Consider the following 18,593-nt stretch of genomic DNA (forward strand, 5'->3'; position numbering starts at 1 on the left):
TAATCCTTTGTTCTGGTCTGTTCGGAAGAAGAAATTATTAGACAGCATACTTGTAGTACTGAAGAAAACAGAGTACATGTTTTTTTTATGCTTCACAGAGTAGCCCAGGAGAAAGGGGAAAGTATTTGCATGAATAATAGTCATCTGTGTAATGATTTCCTACCACCAAACTACTCTTACAAGAAAGGACTGTAGAATTCAAGAAACATGAAAGATGTTAGAATTACTTTCAATTTTTATTAAAATTACTCTTTTAAATAAAACTATTAACTACTTTTAATTGAATTTTTGGCCACTGTAGAGAAAGAATACAATATTAAAATGTGAAGCAGAATATTAAAAAGGCTTATTTTCTTTGAAGTAAGACATAAATAAGACATTAATGGAACAGAGTGCGTTTTATGGAACATGGTTATGCCTAATTACTCTGGGAATAGAAAGAATTGAAGTCATTAATTATCAATCAAGCACAGTGATTCAAGAGATTTGAACTCCTTTCTAGGGAAACAGAGATCTATTTGTAAACACTGGATACCTAAGCAGACATTCCTATAAAATGTATTACTGAAACTGCTTTATCAACATCATCTCTGAAGTGCTGATTTATGACTATCTAGAAGCTTTCAAATAACTACTAACTGAATATTTTAAAGTTCTAAGAAAGTCTAATTAGTCCCCTAAGTGGGCAACATGATCCTGATCCTATACACCATAAAAATCTAGCAAACTAAATATGGTACAAATGAATGGGACATACCACTCTGAGTTTAAAAAAAAAAAAAAAAAAAAAAAAAATTCAAATACACTTTGCTTAAAAAAGCATCCACACAGAAATGAATGGTTCATTCCTCAAACTCATCAGAATCTGTGTTTGAATACAGGAAGTTTTCAGGGTCATCTGAAACAAACAGTTTAACATTTTTTTTCCTTGAAATTTCTGTTAGAAGAGAATTTATCACTGTAAAATGTTTTGTAGACAGTCAAGTACCATGTATGTTTTAAGAAATTTGATTCTTGCATTGCTGGAATGTTCATAGCTCAAGGACTTTTATATGTATCATTTTTAAAGCTGATGGTACCATTTAAAATGTTTTAAATTCAGTTAATCAAAAAGACAGGATCAAGTTGAGGGTTTAGTTGCATTCTTCTTTTCTAAAGTCTGATCTTGTGGCGGTATATCCGGGAGCATGGTTTGATCTATTGTGTTTAAGCATAATTTGTGTCAATAGAAATAAAAATGTGTGACATAATCTTGAGCTTCTATTTTTTACATTTAATGTTCTTATAATGAAACAATATTAAGAAATACACTACTACCTTACTTCAGTATATAATATAGTGTATCTTGTTTATAGTAGTAAGAAAGTTTTAAATCAGAAATAAGCAGACCTGTTAGTAGCAAAGAATAAATAAAACTGTGTTTCTAGAGCTAGGGATTGCAATGCAGAAGTTGGGTGTTTATTTGATCTTCTGTGGTTTAAGAACAACACTGCAATAGGATCTTATGCATGAAAATGCATGTGGTGATAGCTGTCTTGTATTGATATAGTTGTTTTCAAGATGAACATGTTCCAAACGTGAGTCTTCATTCTCCTTCTCTTCGCTGTTGTCATGAACATCATCGTCATTGATATGAGTCCTGCAGATGCATTCTGGAGGGACTGCCCTGTGACATTGTGGGCGGAATGGTACTTTAATTATTCAAGATAACTCATAACTTCATAATTTATTTTAGACATGCTGTTTATTTAGAGATTTAAAAATGTTCACTGAATCAGTACATTAAATTTTCTCAATAATATATTCATTGAGAACTTTTTCGAGTCATTCTTTTTAAACTTCTCTCCTTGCATTGTTTTTTCATTTGTATCACACACCTAGTTTTCGTGAGAAAAGCATGTTGCTCAGTGAAAACTTTCTGTGTAGCACACATAAGATCCTCTGTCTGTCATTCCTTTGCTTTGTAAACAGCACAGAGGAACTAGAGAGCATGCCTAACTTGCCAGCCAGGGCTGGCTGAAACCTGCGGAGAGGCCACTTTCTGTAGTCCTCAGCAGCTGATGACTCTTTGCAGTTATTTTGTAATCAGTTCGGGCTCCGGTCCAAGAGCAGAAAAAGCTGGTACTTTGCTGTGCCTGTCAAATTCTAGCTGCCCAGGCTGACATGTGGCCCAAGCAGTATTACACATTAATTTTCTGGAGAGACTGGTGCTCGGCATCTTTGAGCATTTTCAAGAAAGTGAAATCTCACTATTCTCTTATCATGTGCAGAAATACTGAAGTAGAAAACTCAGGATTTAGCTGCTCCTTCAGAATATTTTTTTTTTTAAGATTTGTTTAAAAATAAGAAGTTCTTAAAGCATGCCTTGTGACATTTGTTTTAATGCCATTAATGTTACAAAGAGCTTGGAAATTACCTTATTTTATTGTTGTTCAGTCTTAGAAAACGTAATTTTCTCATTTCACCAATTCCAAATGGTACAGACTTTAATTCATTGTGATCCAAAAACAACTCTCTCAGAGAATGATATGCTCCAAAAAACGAGACTGGATCTATTCCATCATCAGTAAGTTTGTTGAAGGACAGGTAGAGATACTCCAGCCCTGGCTTCATGTGACCAAAGACATATCCTGGAATTCTTTCAATCTGATTTCCTATAAGTATCAGATGTAGTAAGGATTTTGGCAGATAGGAAGGAACATGATATAACTTATTATAAGAGAGGTCAATTGATTCCAAGTTCCTGCATTAAAGGAGAAAGGGGAAAAAAAAAAGGGGGGGGGGGGGGTTGAAAACATTGTAGCATACTGTAATCGCATTTTTAATGCTACATTCTGTACAAAGCAGTGCTTAACATGATTACAAGGAAACTAAATTGCAAAGGGAAATTTGTTTCCATTAATGGAACAGAGTGCGTTTTATGGAACATGGTTATGCCTAATTACTCTGGGAATAGAAAGAATTGAAGTCATTAATTATCAATCAAGCACAGTGATTCTAATGATGGGAAGAAATCTACAGTAATGAGTATAGAGAGGAGGCTGAATAGGGGAAACCCAAGGGACTAATTTGTGATTGAGAAGCATTGTGGAACTGCAATAACGAGTTACACTGGAAGACACATAGTAAGTTTGGGACTTTAGTGATTATCCCATTGACGTGGATTTTAAAATTTTGTTCTAAAGCCCATTTGAAATTGAATTGTTTTGTGAACGGCTCCTCTGGAATCATTCCAATATGCTTCTCTTCCAGAGATGAGAGAAGCTGTTAGTAACAGTATGGTTGTTTCCAGATAAAGCAGTTTACGAATCCAGAAATCAACTGATAGGACTGTGGCTGACAGGTTATGGCAAGGTACCCTGCTTAGCACATCATTTACCAGAAGAATCAAAAGCAGTATTTTGCTGCTTTGATTCTCATTGCTTGCTCTTCTTACATTCTACTTTTACACAATGTGGCTACACAGTCTTCCCTTCATCTTGTTTACTTTTGTAATTCTTAATCTAATGGGAAACAAGGCTAGGGCAATATTAAATTAATTTTAAATGACCTGTGAGATAATTGTATATTAGTATCACATTACTGTATGAAGTATTATTGATAATTTTCATTTTTTTGATTGAATGGTCAGAAAAAAATGTTTAGACTTTTATGTTAATATGGTACAGATTTGAGATATAAGATCTTTGTTTGAAAGCTGACTGAATACTTGATTATACAATTTAAGCAAAGGAAATGAAGACAAATTACCTAAGGAAAACAAGCAAATCAAAAGATATAAAATTTCAGGTTAAAGGTAATGAAGTGCAAATTTTTATTTCACTAACTTACTACTAACAGAAAAATAAAATAATTGTGTTTTAGATTATTTATACTTACTCTTGGTTTATCCAAGCCAAGGGTGCTATTCTGTGCTCTTCTAATTTGTTGTGCTTTAGCACAATGACATTTATGTTTCTTGTATGGTTAAAGCAAATTTCTGACACTTCTTCAATTTGATTATTTTCAAGGTATAACTCCTGTAAGTGCATTTGGAAAGAAAACTTGTGAAAGCAAAACATGCTGTTCTTTCCCATTGCAATTCAAAATGTAGCTATTACCTGACCTCTGTATTATCAGAGTCAGTTTGTAGCTGTACTGTGGACTTTCAGAAATACAATTTTTCAAAGCAATTCTTTTGTTTTCTCATTTGTGAATACAGATTGCTTTGAAAGATCAGACAGAAAAATAGTTGTATCCTTTGTCATGAAGTTGTACACTCTAAGAGTATATAATGTGAGAGTGAGGAAGTTGACAGAAAGTTGTTGCTTTTTTTTTTTTGTCTTGGAAAACTATTAGTGACAAAAATATTAAGAGTCTTGCTTTCTTAATATGTTTGCTGGGCAGTTTTGAGCTTTGAAACTTTCAAATTTGTAGGAATATAAAATGATAGTGTTTTACAAAACTTAATGTAATGAGTCTGCATCATATCAAAACTGCTTGTTTTATGTAGATTAAGTTCCTGTAGAGGAAGGCTTTGGGAAATGAGAAAAGCAACTTTATAGCCTGAAAATCATTGTTTGCAGATTTGTTAGGTGTTGGTTTAAAATTAAATGTTCCCAAAGAACAAGTGTAGGAAAACATGCCAGGTGCTCACTGTTTCGTCAAGGAGGGATGAAGTGAAAAAAAAAAGAAGAGTGTAATGTGTGAGTGAGTGGGTAATGGAGAACATTAGGCTGAAGTAAAGTTGATTATGGAAGATCCCAAGGATAAAAGGAAATAAAGACAAGGACACTGAAATGAGAAAGAGCAAAAGGAAAGATAGAATCAAGAGAGATGGTGATATTAATAGGTAGCAAAAATTATCTTTGAAATAAAGACTGAGGTAAGCAGAGAATGAAACTAGACAGAGATTGAAAAGGAGGAAGAAAATACCCTCCAGATAGCATCCCTAAAATACCAAACCAAACCACCGCATCCAATCACATTCAAATTCTGAGCAGAGGAATGAGATGGGAGACTACTAAAAGAAGAAATTTCTTGATTAAAAATCAAGGAATTGAGGAAACTGTTCAGGGAAGAGAAATAAACCTCCTGTTGAAAACCCCTTCCTCCATCCCAAATGAGATGGTATTCAGCTAAGGTTTGGAAAACCAGGGAAATTGAGATTTAGACCACCAGCCAAAAAAGGAAGAGGGTGGTTGGATATAGGCATCTCTCTTTCAGAGTAGACCATCTGGGTACCTTTAGTCTTTCCTTACGAAGCAGGTTTTCTAGATCTCTCCTTATCCTTGTTGCTATCTTGTGAACTTTACTCTGTGTGGTAACTCAAAGTTCACAATGTTTTTGCACTAAGACGTGATCTGTATTAGGAGTGTTATGTGAATGGTGTGTAACTGAAGAGACAGACGTTTCAGGCTACACTACTTCATGAGACAGTCCTAGGTAAATGCAGACTTAAAAGATACCTTTTGGCATGGAGTTGGTATATAAGTAAATTTCTAGAAATAGTTGGTATACCTAGAAACAAATTTATTAAATTTAAGTTTAAATCTACCTGATGATAGTAAGGCAGTAAGTAGAAAAAAAAGGTGAAGCTTTCTTGTTTTGTTTCATGGGTTTTTTGCTTTTTGGTTGTTTTGTTTTGTTTTTACCTCAAGAGTGGCAGGAAGACCTTGTGGGATAATTCTAAATTTATTTCTTCCCAGTCGCAAATAAGAGAGACTTTTCAAAGGATAAAAGGCCAAAGGACTGACATTCGCTTCACTAAGTTTATTTCCTTCTAATTCCAGGGTGACCAAGTTCTTTAAATCTGGGGAGAAAAAGTTGGAATTTCTGTTAGTTAATGCCCTGTCATATCTTGTTAAAATGCGTGTTTAAAATTTAACCATCTTAAACATTACTCAGATTGATTCACCACAATTAAGAAATATAGTGAAAGAATTTTCATTTGTTATTTCAGTCATAGAATTATATTGCTTATTAGTTTGTAGAACTTTAGAGATTGACTAGAGCTTTATTTACAGCTTTCTTTCCCGTTCAGCAATGAATGGAAGGCAGCTGTAAGCCTTGTGGATAGTGCTACCATTTAGGCCTTATTACTTGATGGTTCTGTGCGGATGATGTTTGGAACACTGTGGGTGCTGCCCTTTGTGCAGTGCCCAATGACCTCCATGGGTCTCCAGTTACTTAGGCGATAATGGGTGTGTTACTCTTTCTTTGGGCTCATATCTTCCCCTCCCTGCTTTACTCATTTCAACCACCTGCTGTCCTGTGTGGAGAACCCTTCATGGCTTATACTGTTCCTCCTCCTCAGCCGTCCAAGCACAGGTCACCGAAGAAACCAGTGTTGATCAGTGTATGTAAGCAGGAAATGTTATTTCATGATAATAAATTCCTCATTCACAAATAATCCAAAGAACCTTTTTTTTTTATTTACAGAAGCTTTTTATAGCTCCTCCTAACAATGCACTTTTATTTTTAACTTGTAGCCATTGGCCTAATTTTCCTTTATCTTAGCTCAAGCATTTCTCTTGCTCCATAGTGAGCTGAATCACTAAACTGATCCAGGTTCAATGAGGACCGTTTTGCCAGGAGAGGAAAGGGAACAAAAAAGTCAGTCAAATTATTACATGGATGGTACCCTTTTTTTTTCTTTTTTTTTTTAATATCAGCCCACATTTAGCTTGGCTTAGAATGATCATGATTAACTCCTATTATATTTTGCCTTACTTTTCATGCACACCAAATTCTGTTTGATTTCATGCAATTTAAAAAATAATTAATACAGTTTTACCACACAAAGCAATCAGGTTATGGGTTAGGAGACTAGGTATCTTCAATGTACTTCAGTCCATCTCTATTTAAGCTGCTTTTGGAGAGTAGCAGTTGCATAAGAAGGGAAAATGTAATTTTAAAAAACTGTGTCATGCAAATGTTTCAGCTTTTCTTGCCTTTTGAAAACATGGCACTTAAAAGGTAGCAATTTTTTTCTGGTTATATCAAATCAGATGCATTTGGTTGAACATTCTGCTTTTCAAATGTATTTTAATCTTATCATATGATAGATACTAGTTTTCTAAATACCTTGTAAGCCGTCTTCATCAATGGCATGAAGGTGGTTGTCATTTATTTTTATTTCTTCCAGGGTTGATGGCAATTCAGATGGAATATGCGCTAGCATATTTCCGTCCAAATACAAGCGTTTTAGCTTTTTCAGGATCTTAATCATGGGGATGAGGAAGAGAACTTAGATTATCAAGGTGTAAAATAATGGTTAAACATATAGTGTAATTATAGTTCATGTTTTCTTAAACACATCTTATTTGAAGATTTTCGGCAGCAGTGCGCTAGTACCCAGTGTTTTGAATTTAAAAAAAAAAAAAAAAAGTTTTTCTCCTTTCAGTCTAATTGGTGTCTTTATGCTAAATATTGACAAAGGTGCCAGTTAACTTAATGTGTAACCAGAAGAGCTTGATTGAGCACATCAACTTACCATGTGGCCATCCTGCAGCTATCCAGTCATAACTATTTGTATTACTGCTACTGTCTTTGAGTCATGTAGGTATTACCTTGCTACACTACTGGAGTATTTTGGAGTTCAAACTACATACATTTATACATTATGCGTTTGTACTCTTTAATTTGTGAGCAAATTGGTGGCTTTCTGTAGGTCAGCAAATCTACTTTACTCAAAAATGACGACAGCAGCTTTGTTAGTGACCTAGGATTTTTATGACTTCAGCCAGCTTAAAAAATTGGTATGAAAAATTATCGTAGCTGAATTTTGATAAATGCACATCAGTAATCATGCAGTAGTGAGCATTTCTGAAAAAGGTGGAGTTGTTTTAGTAGTGGATCCACTGAAGCCTGCTTTCCTCCAGTTGTTGTCGTACTTGCCTGGTGTGACATAAGCCTCACTAAAATTTATTTCATGATTGAGACACTTTCCTGGTTTGTCTTTTCCATCCACTTTGATTTTATAGGAGTTGTAGGAACTGAAGTCCTTTGAAATCAACCAAAACTGTTCATGGTGGTACACAGAGGGTCCTACAAGAAGACTGCATATGGCAGGAAACAAAATGAAAAACATACTGTGATAATTCGATTTGTTCATATGCTTCGAAAAGCGTATTCATCTTGCCTGAATAAGCAAGGCCTTGATGCCTTACTTCCACACGGGAATCACTACCTGAACGTACCTGCTTGCATGAGAAATTAATATGGGAGTATTCTGTCTTCAAGTGAGGAATATGTAGATGCACTTAAATAGTCTGTTACCATGTAAATTCCCCTTGCAAGAAAAAGACTGAATATGAAAAGATTCTTGGACTGTGGCCAAGAAGGCCAATGGCATCCTGGCCTGTATCAGGTTAGTGCTGTCAGCAGGTGCAGGGAGGTGATCAATCCTCTGTACTCAGCTTTGGTGAGGCTGCATCTCGAGTACTGTGTCCAGTTTTGGGCCCCTCTCTACAAGAAGGACAGTGAGGTGCTGGAGAGGGTACAGAGGCGGGCTACCAAGCTAGTAAAGGATTTGGAGCTTGTCTCGTATGCAGAACGGCTGAGGGATCTGGGGCTGTTTATCCTGGAGAAGAGAAGGCTGAGGGGAGATCTGTTCACTCTCTACAACTAGCTGAAAGAAGGTTGTAGCGAGGCGGGGGTTGGTCTGTTCTCCCTAGTAACAAGAGATGGAACAAGGGGAAATGGCCTTAAGGTGCACCAGGGGGGAGGTTCAGGCTGGATATTAGGAAGAATTTCTTTGCTGAAAGGGTTGTCAGGCATTGGAACAGCCTGCCCAGGGAGGTGGTGGAGTCACCGTCCCTGGAGGTGTTTGAGATGGGTAGGTGTTGTACTTAGGGACATGGTTTAGTGGTGTTGATAGAGCTAGGACAAAGGTTGGACTCGATGATCTTGAAAGTCTCTTCCAACTGAAACTGTTCCATGATTCTAAAGATAGTAAGCAATAAGCATACAGCTGATTACGTGAACTGCTATTGAGTGGATTTTTATGGCAAGTTCTGGCATAGGCAGATCTTTCTGGGAATCCAAGAGCATGAACTTTACAGAGCTGTAGTGAGAAAGAATTTATTAATGTTGAGCCTGAGTATCCCTGGTGTTGATAATGGAATATGAGCTCTTCAATTCTGAAATCTCTCAACTGTGAGTGATAAAATATCAGAAAATTGTCTGTCATTGTTAATCATTTACTACTTGGTGAATGTCATTCAAAAATCTCTAAATATTCTTGATTATGAAGATGGTAGCATTGTAGTTATACAATAGGTGCGAACTGTTTTAGATCTGTAGGCTGAAAAGCAGGAAAAACTTTCCTTTAGGCAACAATTAATCATAGCATAGTAGAAAAGTTAGGCTTTCTTACTTTGAATGCTTGTGGACCTATGCCAGGAGAGGTAATATTATTTTTACTCAGATCAATCCATTCCAAATTAGGTATCCCATTGAAAGCTTCATCTGAGACAGTAGTGATACTATTTCCTAGGACAGAATTCAAGAAAATAGTTTGAGTTATGAGTTACAGTATGCATCTGAGTTATCTAGAATTGTACATGAAAATTATATTATGAAAATAGTTGTATTATGTACAGTATTGGTGTGTAGATATATTCATATTAGTATTTAAGCAGTAAATCTAGAAGCAAATCTTAACATTTTTTAAATTTTTTTTTTTTTTTGGAGGCTTAGCTATAAAATTCATTCTAATACATTTCTCTGATAAGCAGTGACGAAGTATTAACACTACTGCTGACTGCATTTGAGAATGCTGCTTCATGAGAAATATCATGCAAAGTAGACCCATTATTTACCTGTAAGGTCTAGACTTGTTAGATGTGGATCTGAGATTGGTGGTATTTGTGTAAGTTTGGCATTAATGCAGCTTACTGTAGTGTCCGAGGTGGAGCATCCAGATGGCAAAGGAGGAGCTTCTATGGGTGGAACAGGAATTGGGAAATGCAATGGCATTCTGAAAGTACCATCATCTTCATCACTTTCATGTTGTAATTCTTCTTCTACAGCCCCATTTCGTGTGCTAGGATCCTTTTCTCTGTGATAGGCTTTATACCTCCGTCCATTTTTTTTGCCCTTCCTTTTTCTTTTCTTTCCATCTTTTTTACGACCCTCTTTCTCTTTAAACTCTGCCACTTCTGTTCTAAGCAGTTCATTTTTTTCAGTTTGAGTACGTGCTGATGACAATACATTGGTGTTGTCAAGGTCATTGGGTTCTGGAGAATCACCAGACAACTCACTTATGTCATCCAGTGAGATCATACTTGAATCCAAAGAGGAGGCTAACCAGGGGCAATGAGAACAAAAAAAAAAAAAAAAAAAGTTGTCTGATAAGCAGATATATAACTAAACTTTTAGTAAATATTGTTCCCCTCATATAGTGAAAATATGGTAACTATAGAAGAGTAGCATTCTGTTTAGAATATGATTTGAAAGAATGAAAATATGGTCTTACATTACTGCTTGACAGAAGAGGCATACTTGGACTGAGAAATGATTAAATCAACCATCAGAACAGTTTGTAGACAGGTATGATTCATTGCAACTCCAGAAAAAAGGAGGAGAAATTAATATGACCTTCATTATCTTCCTTTTTGAACTAATATATTAATTAGTTTTTTGTATTGATGGAAGGGTCTGAAGAGGAAAAAGAACAGGTCTAAAGAGGAAAAAGAACATGTCTGGATGTGGGAGGAAGGTAATTTGAATAAAATTCACAAAGGTTAAGACTTGTTCTCCTGTGCAAGCGACTATCAAGTGTAGAGATGGCTGCAGGTGGGGAGCTCACCGGAGAAATGTGTTAGCTCCATTACCAAAATGCAGTTTTTGCTTGCATAACACGGCAATTCAAATAAAAGTTCGGTTGTTTCAATCAACATCACTTCTAGTTCTACAGTTAATTTCTGTGATGTCTTTCCTGAGCACATTTCAGTGTGTCACATATGCACGCACACACACATTAGGCTGAATATTTTATAATTTTTGATAAGAGTAGGTTAAGTTCAGTACTTTGCAGACTCAGGGAACTGGAAGTGGGGGAAGAAAATCACATTTCAACTTTATCTCCTCCATTCCTTTTCTTTTTAAAGATACTGATTTTGTTTAAATTTTTATGAAGAAAAAGCAAGATTGTAGTGTAATACGTTAATAATAACCAGTAGTGATTGATTGATCTTTCGCAAATGGAACTGGGATGTAAAATGTAATGAAATGTCCTTTCTTTGTACATTTACCAAAATTTTGTAAAGGTAAGAGGGAAGAAGCAGAAAGGGGAAAAGAAATAGAATTATCTTTGCTATTGCATACTTAACATCTTTTCTTTAAATATTATATCAGACTCATCTAACTTAGTGTACTCCAAGAAACTGAAGTCACCTTCAGTAGAAATTACGATGACCTGGTCTTACTATGTCATGCGGGAGTTGTTTATCCTTCTAATCATTGATATCATTAAATGTAGCATTTATGTTAGGTTTTTCATGACGTATTTTTAAAATAGTAAAAATATTATGGTGTACTGTACCAGTGTCAGAGCAAACTGGGCAGCATTCTCCTGCAGGTATAATAGTTGTGGAACATTTCAGAGGGTGGCACATGGTTGTATCACATATCACTTCTCCTTTTGAACAGAGACACGTAATGCAGGGCTTGGGAGACCAAACGGCTTTATCATACATGATTGTCCCGTTAGCTGTGCAATACCCCTTCTTTCCTAAGAAAAGAAAATAGAAAATTGGAGTTAAATAGCTTAAACTGAACTAAATCTGACAGTGTTTATTTAAATCTTTGGAAAGAAACACTACTATTTTGTTCTCATTTTGAAAATATGTAAAATACACCCTATTCTTAGTATCTTAACCTTATTCCTTATTTTTATAGCTGTATTCTGTAGAATCATAGCATCATAGAACAGTTTCGATTGCAAGAGACCTTGAAGATCGAGTCCAACCTTTGTACTAGTCTCCAGTCCCTGTTTGGTTCTTGGCCTCTCAGCTGTGACAGCAATTGAGGAGGAGGCACACAATTAATGTGTATGTAGCTGTTACCTGCTTACAACCTCACAGTGAAAACTGAGTGTAGGTTCTTTGTCCTTCGAATTGCCTGCTCCCTCTATTTCAGGCAGTCATCATAACAGTTCATTTTCCCCTCTTCCTAGCCATATGATGAGGACCCTTACCTGCTTTGTCTTCTAGAAAAACTCTTGGATTATTTGAGTTAAGAGATATTCCGAAAATGGGAAAATTAAATCTAGATGGTGAGTTTCTGGAGGTCTTTTGCATGGCAGCTCCTCTTTCCTCTCTGTCCTTAGAAATGGAAAGCAGAAAACTCAGATCTCAATGAAAGCTGTGCATAGGTACAGTTGAGAAAGAAGCAGATGTTTTCTTCATCACAATGGAGTTAAAATAAATCATGCAGAACTTGAGATTTTTTTTTCCAGACCCCCTTCTGTTTCTCTCTTGTGCACTAGACATCTTTCTAATGTCTTGCACAGTCAATGAGAAAGTTTTGTTAAGACTCTGTGGAACCGGGAGGGTATAATATTCACTTTATAGTAACTGTTCATAGGCTTAATCACTGTGAAGTCCATTCTGTAATGACTGGTAAGATAGCAAACATCTCCTCTTCCCTGTAACTTGCCTTATCTGAAAAAAAACTTCTCTTGCTACTAGGAAAGTACCAAGCTTGAACAACTTGTGCTAATAAATACTTAGTCTCCAAAGTTTCCAGACAAGAATCTACAAAAAATTGATATTTCTTCAGGGTACCAGTCAAAATTTTCAGAAAGTAATGTAAAAGAGATTTATTTTGTAAGCTATACTCAGTAGGCAAGTTGTTTGGACAGCATAAAGACTTGGGAAGGAAAGTATTCCAAGGTTTTCTTTCCTTCCAGTGGTGGAGTTTACCTCAGTGAAAGTTTCCCTGGGCAGTTCTCATCCAGACTCCAGGATAAACATTGCACTTTAGCATGATGCTTTTCTTTTGTCTTTTGAGAGAAGGAAAGCCAAGGTTTAGATTCTTCATTCCTTGCAAATCTTTTCCTAATTTTGAGTGTACCTCTGAATCTGGAGAGAATCTGTGCACACCTTCCTCTTCCTCTTTCTAATTAATGTAAGAATGCATTGCTGAAGTGTTAGTTTCAAGCTGAAACCCCATTTCGAAGTTACTTTGTACTTTCCTGTGTATAAATAAAAAATTTTTGTCTTTTCCCATTTGGTTTGACTTCCTCCTTCAGATGAAGATTGACTAATACAGTGGAAAAATCTTATCCCAACTGAACTTATATGCAAGAGACTTTCATTTGTGATAGTCAAATTGTCTTTGGAGGGATTGTTTGCGGGATTTGTTTTCCAACACTCCACCCTGGTTCATGCTTTGTTGTTCAGTTTTAAAGGGAAGACTATTCAGAATAGTCTCTAAATATCATGACAACACTATTGTGAATATTTGGTTTGAAATGTCTCTGGAATTAATATTTGACTCAAAATCAAGCATTTTGCAAAGTCCTTCAAGGCAGTCCTACTCTCAGCTTCATAACAAGGGCATTCCTTTGCCCCTCTATTTTAAGACAATTGGATATGAACCTGTTTTCTCAAATAAAAACTCATTATCAGAATCATCCTGTTTGGATGCTCCTCTATATTCCTTCTACTTTTAAAAAATGCTCTTTTGATTTAAGTTAGTCTCAGAATGGAAAGGGGGAGAAATTTTCTGGACAGTTGCATCTTGTTTTTCAAAGGTGCGGGATATGTATGCATAGTTTCAGCCACATAAAGTTGTGCCCTAATCAACTCAAGCCATGTTAACTGAAAGAGGAGGAAAGGAGTGAGCCCAGGCCAAATGTTAGTTGGCTGTTGGTCATTCTACCCAGGTATCTGTAATCCAGCTGTTTGCTGGATCCTGACTTCTGGTTTTTATGTGCTTGCCAGGAAGCCACAATATTTCTTTTAAATAATCTCCAAAGGAAACACAAAAATAACACTACACTTTTTCACGTTAAACAATAAAATGTCAGCTGTTCCAGAGGAACATATCTGGCTTGAGATGGAAATTCTTCTGTGCCTCCTTAAATTCTTTATTTTATTTTAGCTACTGGACTGTATCTGAAGTTGGTGCAAATCTTGTCTGAATAAGCATAAAGATATGGGTTATCAGGCCTTGGCCTCTGCAGACTTATTTAACAAATTGTCTTGTTTTCTGTGTGCATGGGAGTTACTTAAAAAGCCAGGACAAGAGTGTGTGTTCAAAGGAAAAGAGGTACCCTTTCATTGCCTTGCAGAACTACTACTGGGCTCTCTGTTGGAATTCACATGACCCCTATAAGACAGAGTAAAGACTGTGTTGAGATGCTCCTTGAACTCCCTATCCACTGAATAACTTAAGTATGATGGTACGAGCAGGGAGAAGTGGGGTTTGAGAGATATTAGAAATAGTGCAACAGTGTACATCCTATTCTGCACTGCTTAATGGGCAGACTGTAGTCTGTAAAGGACAAACAACTGCAAATTATCCTATGTCATGCTGAACTGTTTGATTTAATTTAAATGGTTCACATGATTTTTATATGGAGGAAGGAGGTATGTCTGGTTACTGTTAAACCTCTAGTTAACTGTTAATTTTCATCCTGCGTATCACATCTGTAAATTGTTTTTTAGGCTACTAGGAGCAAAATAAGTAGCTAAGAGAATGAAAATTAAGTTTTGGATTATATTTTCTTCTGTCCTGAAGCATGATTAATAATAGCATTTTGTTATTTAATAGGCTCTGTTTTTTCCAAATCTGACATTAACTTGAAAAAATTTTGAACTTTAAAAGCTAGACTGAAAAATACCTTATGGTTGAAGTCTTTGGCAGATGAGCACAGGACTTTTAACCTTTGGAAATATGGTGTAAATTCAGCATGAAATTCCAAATAAAATGAGTTCAGTGGTTTTAGCTCAGTTTTTGGATGCAAATCCAGATAGAAAGAAACAAATGGGGAGGGGAGGGAGGAAGAACCATGCATTATTTCAACATGACCGATGGTCTGTGACAGAGAGACTGGAATATCTTACATGAAGTCTATGCTATTTATGTGGTGTTTTCCTCTGTTTAATTTTTAAAAATATTTTTAAGTTAAAGGTTTGACATTAGTAGTATGTATTATAAGAGTAATATTGTAGTACACAGTAAAAATGCTATAGTCAAGAGTTTTGCTAGTTTTCCCATTAAAACCCCTTACTTAAAAATAATCGAAATGGTTCAGCCTTTCTGAAAGTAAGGACTCACAACAAATAGTAATTGTTAGGAAAATGTGACTAAAATATGTTTTGCCATTTAAGCTGAGACCTGTTAACCTACTGGTCGTGTCTCTTGTGTGACACACTGAAAGACTTAACTTTTGCTTAGAGGGGATTAAAAAATAGATTATTATCATTTTATGTGGAACAGTAGTAATCAGGCCTTTCTTACTTTTTTTCCATAAAATTCATAAAGTTGCGTATGATGATTTTACTCAGTGTGCAATCTCTTGGTGCTGGAATGGAAGTATCTATGTCTTTATATTTATTAACTAGAGTGGACAGAACCCTGTATTGGTTCTTACAACATCCCAGTGTCTTTTCTTCAACCTTTGAACCTCTTTCCATGAAAAGAAATGAAGTGTTATAACATCTCAGTAATTTTCAATTGATTAGTAACTGGGGCTTCAAAACTGAAAAATACTGATAGTAGGTATTCAGAAGTTTTTATCTTCAGAATGGATGTCTGATTTTTAGACTCAGGAATTTTAATTTGCGGTTTTGTGAGTCGTAATTTCACATTTGTGATATTGAACATAAAATCACAAGCATCCTAGAGCAAGAGTTCTCTCTTCCTTTACTGCACTAAGGATCAATAAGTAACTTAACATGATCAGTTCTCAAATCCCTGTCTAGTCTTGTATTCTTTGAGGAGACTGCGCAGAGGCCTGTTACAATTACCAAGGCAGGGTTTAGTAAAGATCAATGAAATTGTGCTTTTTGTTTGTTTGTTTCTTAAGACATCAAATCCTTTTCCCTCCATCTCCTTCAGAAAACATAAAATACATATTAGTGCAGCAATGTGAAAACCTCTAGATGACCAAAAAGGCAAGTTTTATATAAATGATACTATTGAATGTCTTTTAAATAAATCCAGATTCTCGATATAGGTGGAGCGTAAGAGTGATCTTGTGTTGATTGAGTGGAGTTTCTTCTCTCTTAGCTTAGTTTTCTGTCCTAAGCGTCTTGTTTGTGAGTTTCATATTGCAACTATTACCATGTGTTGTTGTTATTCCTGAAATGTTGTGTGTAGACATAGTTTGAATGCTGCTTTTCAAAAATACAACCAAAAAAAAGAACTTAAATCAATTTTAAATAACACTGGTGTTACTGGTGTTAGTGAAATGTTAATTGACCTGAGAGATATTGAGCAAGAAATTCTCCAAAACAGCCTTCAAACTTGCTACACATTTGAAGTTCTGAAAATTTCTCGAAGAAATTTTTAGTAGTTAAGATGAAATTGCAGAAAATATTACTGTTACCCGGCCAAGCAGGATTCTCTGTAAGGCTTAAGCATAGACAATAAAAAAACTTCATATGCTAACCACAAAGTTATTACAAAAGACAACAAAAGTAGGTTAGCAAAAAAGTAATTGAGTTTTATTCCATTGTGTTGCAAGCAGACCTAAAATAAAGCTTTCATGAGTTTATACACTTCATTTGAAAGCAAGAAAAATTGGCCCACTCTAAGTAGCTTTATTCTTACCTGGTAAGACACTGTAACTAGATTCATGTCCACCCAAACCTATGAGAGAGTCAAATACTCCCATAACACCGTCATCAATATTAATAAGATGTATGCTGGGTACTACAGCCACGGGAGCTGGAAGCTTCATCCTTGGCTGTCTTGGGGACCTGTGCCCTGCTGAGGAACTCCTTCCCAGTCCTCTGTAGTGTGTTCTCCTTTGCCTCCTGAGAAGTGCGCTGGTTTCATTTTGAGAAAAATCAATGCACTGTGACACAAGCAGGAAATAATAGACTAATGATGTAGCCTGCATGGTTTTGTGTGTCTCAGAGTGTCCTGGAATGGGAAGAAAGAGGAAAATTAGATAACTAGGGAGCTTTTAGGATTGTGTCAGTTGTATGGTGCACTTTTCAAAGCAGGTGGGCCAATACATGGTAGGTCAATATAACCAAGCTTCCTCTTGGAAAGAAAATGCCCTGTGAGAGCTGAAGTAAGCAATTTTAGTTTAGTTGTTCTCTGCCTTTAGGGGCAATAGTCAAATTCAGGTAGGTGCTAGCTTTGTATTTGGGGTTGCATTTAAAGAAGTAGTTTAGATTTGCAGTGCCACCGGGCATTTGTAGTTTAGTAGTTGTTATTGCTTCAGTCAAGGGAGTTCTTGAGAGCTGTAAAGTGTTTCTTCACTTTTTTTGATTGCTAATATTTCTTCCCATTTGTTGTATGTTCTGAATGTAGGAATGGCAAAATAACAGAAAAAAGCCCAATTCGTTTCTGATAAGCTGTCCCAAATGCTTTTGGTTTGTCATTTCTGTGCAAGGTATTTTTCACCACAGATGAAAAGAGATGTTGCTTTTGCTTTCATTTCTGACCATCCTCTTCTTTAACAGAATCTTTTTTGTTCTGCTGTAGAGAAGACCTTTTGGAAATTTGATCACAATAACACTATTTGTGACCTCTCACATCTACTTTTCTAGTGGAAGTTTTTATTAAGCGTAGGTAGTCTAAAAAGGTTGCTCTATAATGTATTGTGTTCTGTATTTACTTTCTAAGAAATTCAAAATGGCTATATCTTGAGCCTTCTTAGGCTTCTGACAGAACTACTGTCACCAATAGGTGGCATTCCAAAACAGAGCAGTCAAGATTCAGGAGTATGCATAGAAAGCCTATCCAGCAATGGCTATACCAGTGTGGAAATAAGGCCATGCATGTCCAAAGTTATTACTGATTGTCATAGCTCTGTTGACATAATTCTTTCAAAAAAGAAATGCTCTTGTCCTGTGGCCTGTTTTAAGTGGGATGGTAGAGTCTGAAGACACTAGTAATCTTGCGATGTTGAGAATTAGTGAAGAACTTGAGAATTGGTCTTTGTTTCCAAGACAAGGCTTAGAGAATGTCCATGGTCTTTCTCTAAGGAAGTCTCGAGGGGATTAAAAAATGCTTTTTCTTAATGTTCATCAGTCTGGCTTCATATGTAGTCTTTCACTTTGGAGTTAGTCTTATAGTTTTCTATTCTTATGTAGTCTTATAGTCTTATATTGCATAAATACAGGATAATATTATTTCAGGAACTTGAACCGTGTTTTTTGCCTGAATCAGATTTGTTTAAAAAGTTTGTACATCTTGGTATTTTCTGATTTATATAATAGGTCAACTTTTTATTACAAGTTGCTTAACTTTTATTTAACAGGCATGTGATTGATTGTGTGTTTTTCATGCTTTCCACAGCATAATTCTCATATTTTTTTTATTCTCATGTTTTCAAATGGGAAGTTGGCAGTAAATAAGCTTAAACTAGTATGCCTTTATTTCTTTCTAGTATTGTAGTTTCTGCGTTCAACTATTTTAATTTT

General features: G+C 35.8%; 2 protein-coding genes across 2 annotated transcripts in view; one reads left to right on the top strand and one right to left on the bottom strand.

Annotated features, from left to right (window-relative positions):
- The window catches only part of CENPP (centromere protein P), a 146,901-nt gene that overhangs the window by 93,441 nt on the left and 34,867 nt on the right, over nucleotides 1-18,593 (top strand). The gene's annotated exons all lie outside the window — the stretch shown is intronic.
- ECM2 (extracellular matrix protein 2) lies at nucleotides 1,459-17,059 on the bottom strand. The gene is made up of 9 exons (XM_009946372.2): nucleotides 16,768-17,059; nucleotides 11,528-11,716; nucleotides 9,804-10,286; nucleotides 9,359-9,474; nucleotides 7,066-7,201; nucleotides 5,634-5,791; nucleotides 3,880-4,019; nucleotides 2,417-2,743; nucleotides 1,459-1,666 (listed from the first exon to the last, which is right to left on the bottom strand). The coding sequence occupies exons 1-9, from the start codon at nucleotides 17,057-17,059 to the stop codon at nucleotides 1,459-1,461; spliced, it is 2,049 nt and encodes a 682-aa protein (XP_009944674.1).

The sequence above is a fragment of the Leptosomus discolor genome, chromosome 9 (genome assembly GCF_034619465.1).
Source record: "Leptosomus discolor isolate bLepDis1 chromosome 9, bLepDis1.hap2, whole genome shotgun sequence".
Classification (NCBI taxonomy): domain Eukaryota; kingdom Metazoa; phylum Chordata; class Aves; order Leptosomiformes; family Leptosomidae; genus Leptosomus; species Leptosomus discolor.

Bases quoted from the DNA above. Each gene is read 5' to 3' on its own strand.
- ECM2 (XM_009946372.2), bottom strand. From the start codon at position 17,059: ATGCAGGCTACATCATTAGTCTATTATTTCCTGCTTGTGTCACAGTGC. The intron at 7,202-9,358 runs GTAAGAAAGCCT...CCCATGATTAAG, and splicing joins TAGGTCCACAAGCATTCAAA to ATCCTGAAAAAGCTAAAACG. The intron at 1,667-2,416 runs GTAATTTCCAAG...ACAATGTCACAG, and splicing joins CTGAACAACAATAAAATAAG to GGCAGTCCCTCCAGAATGCA.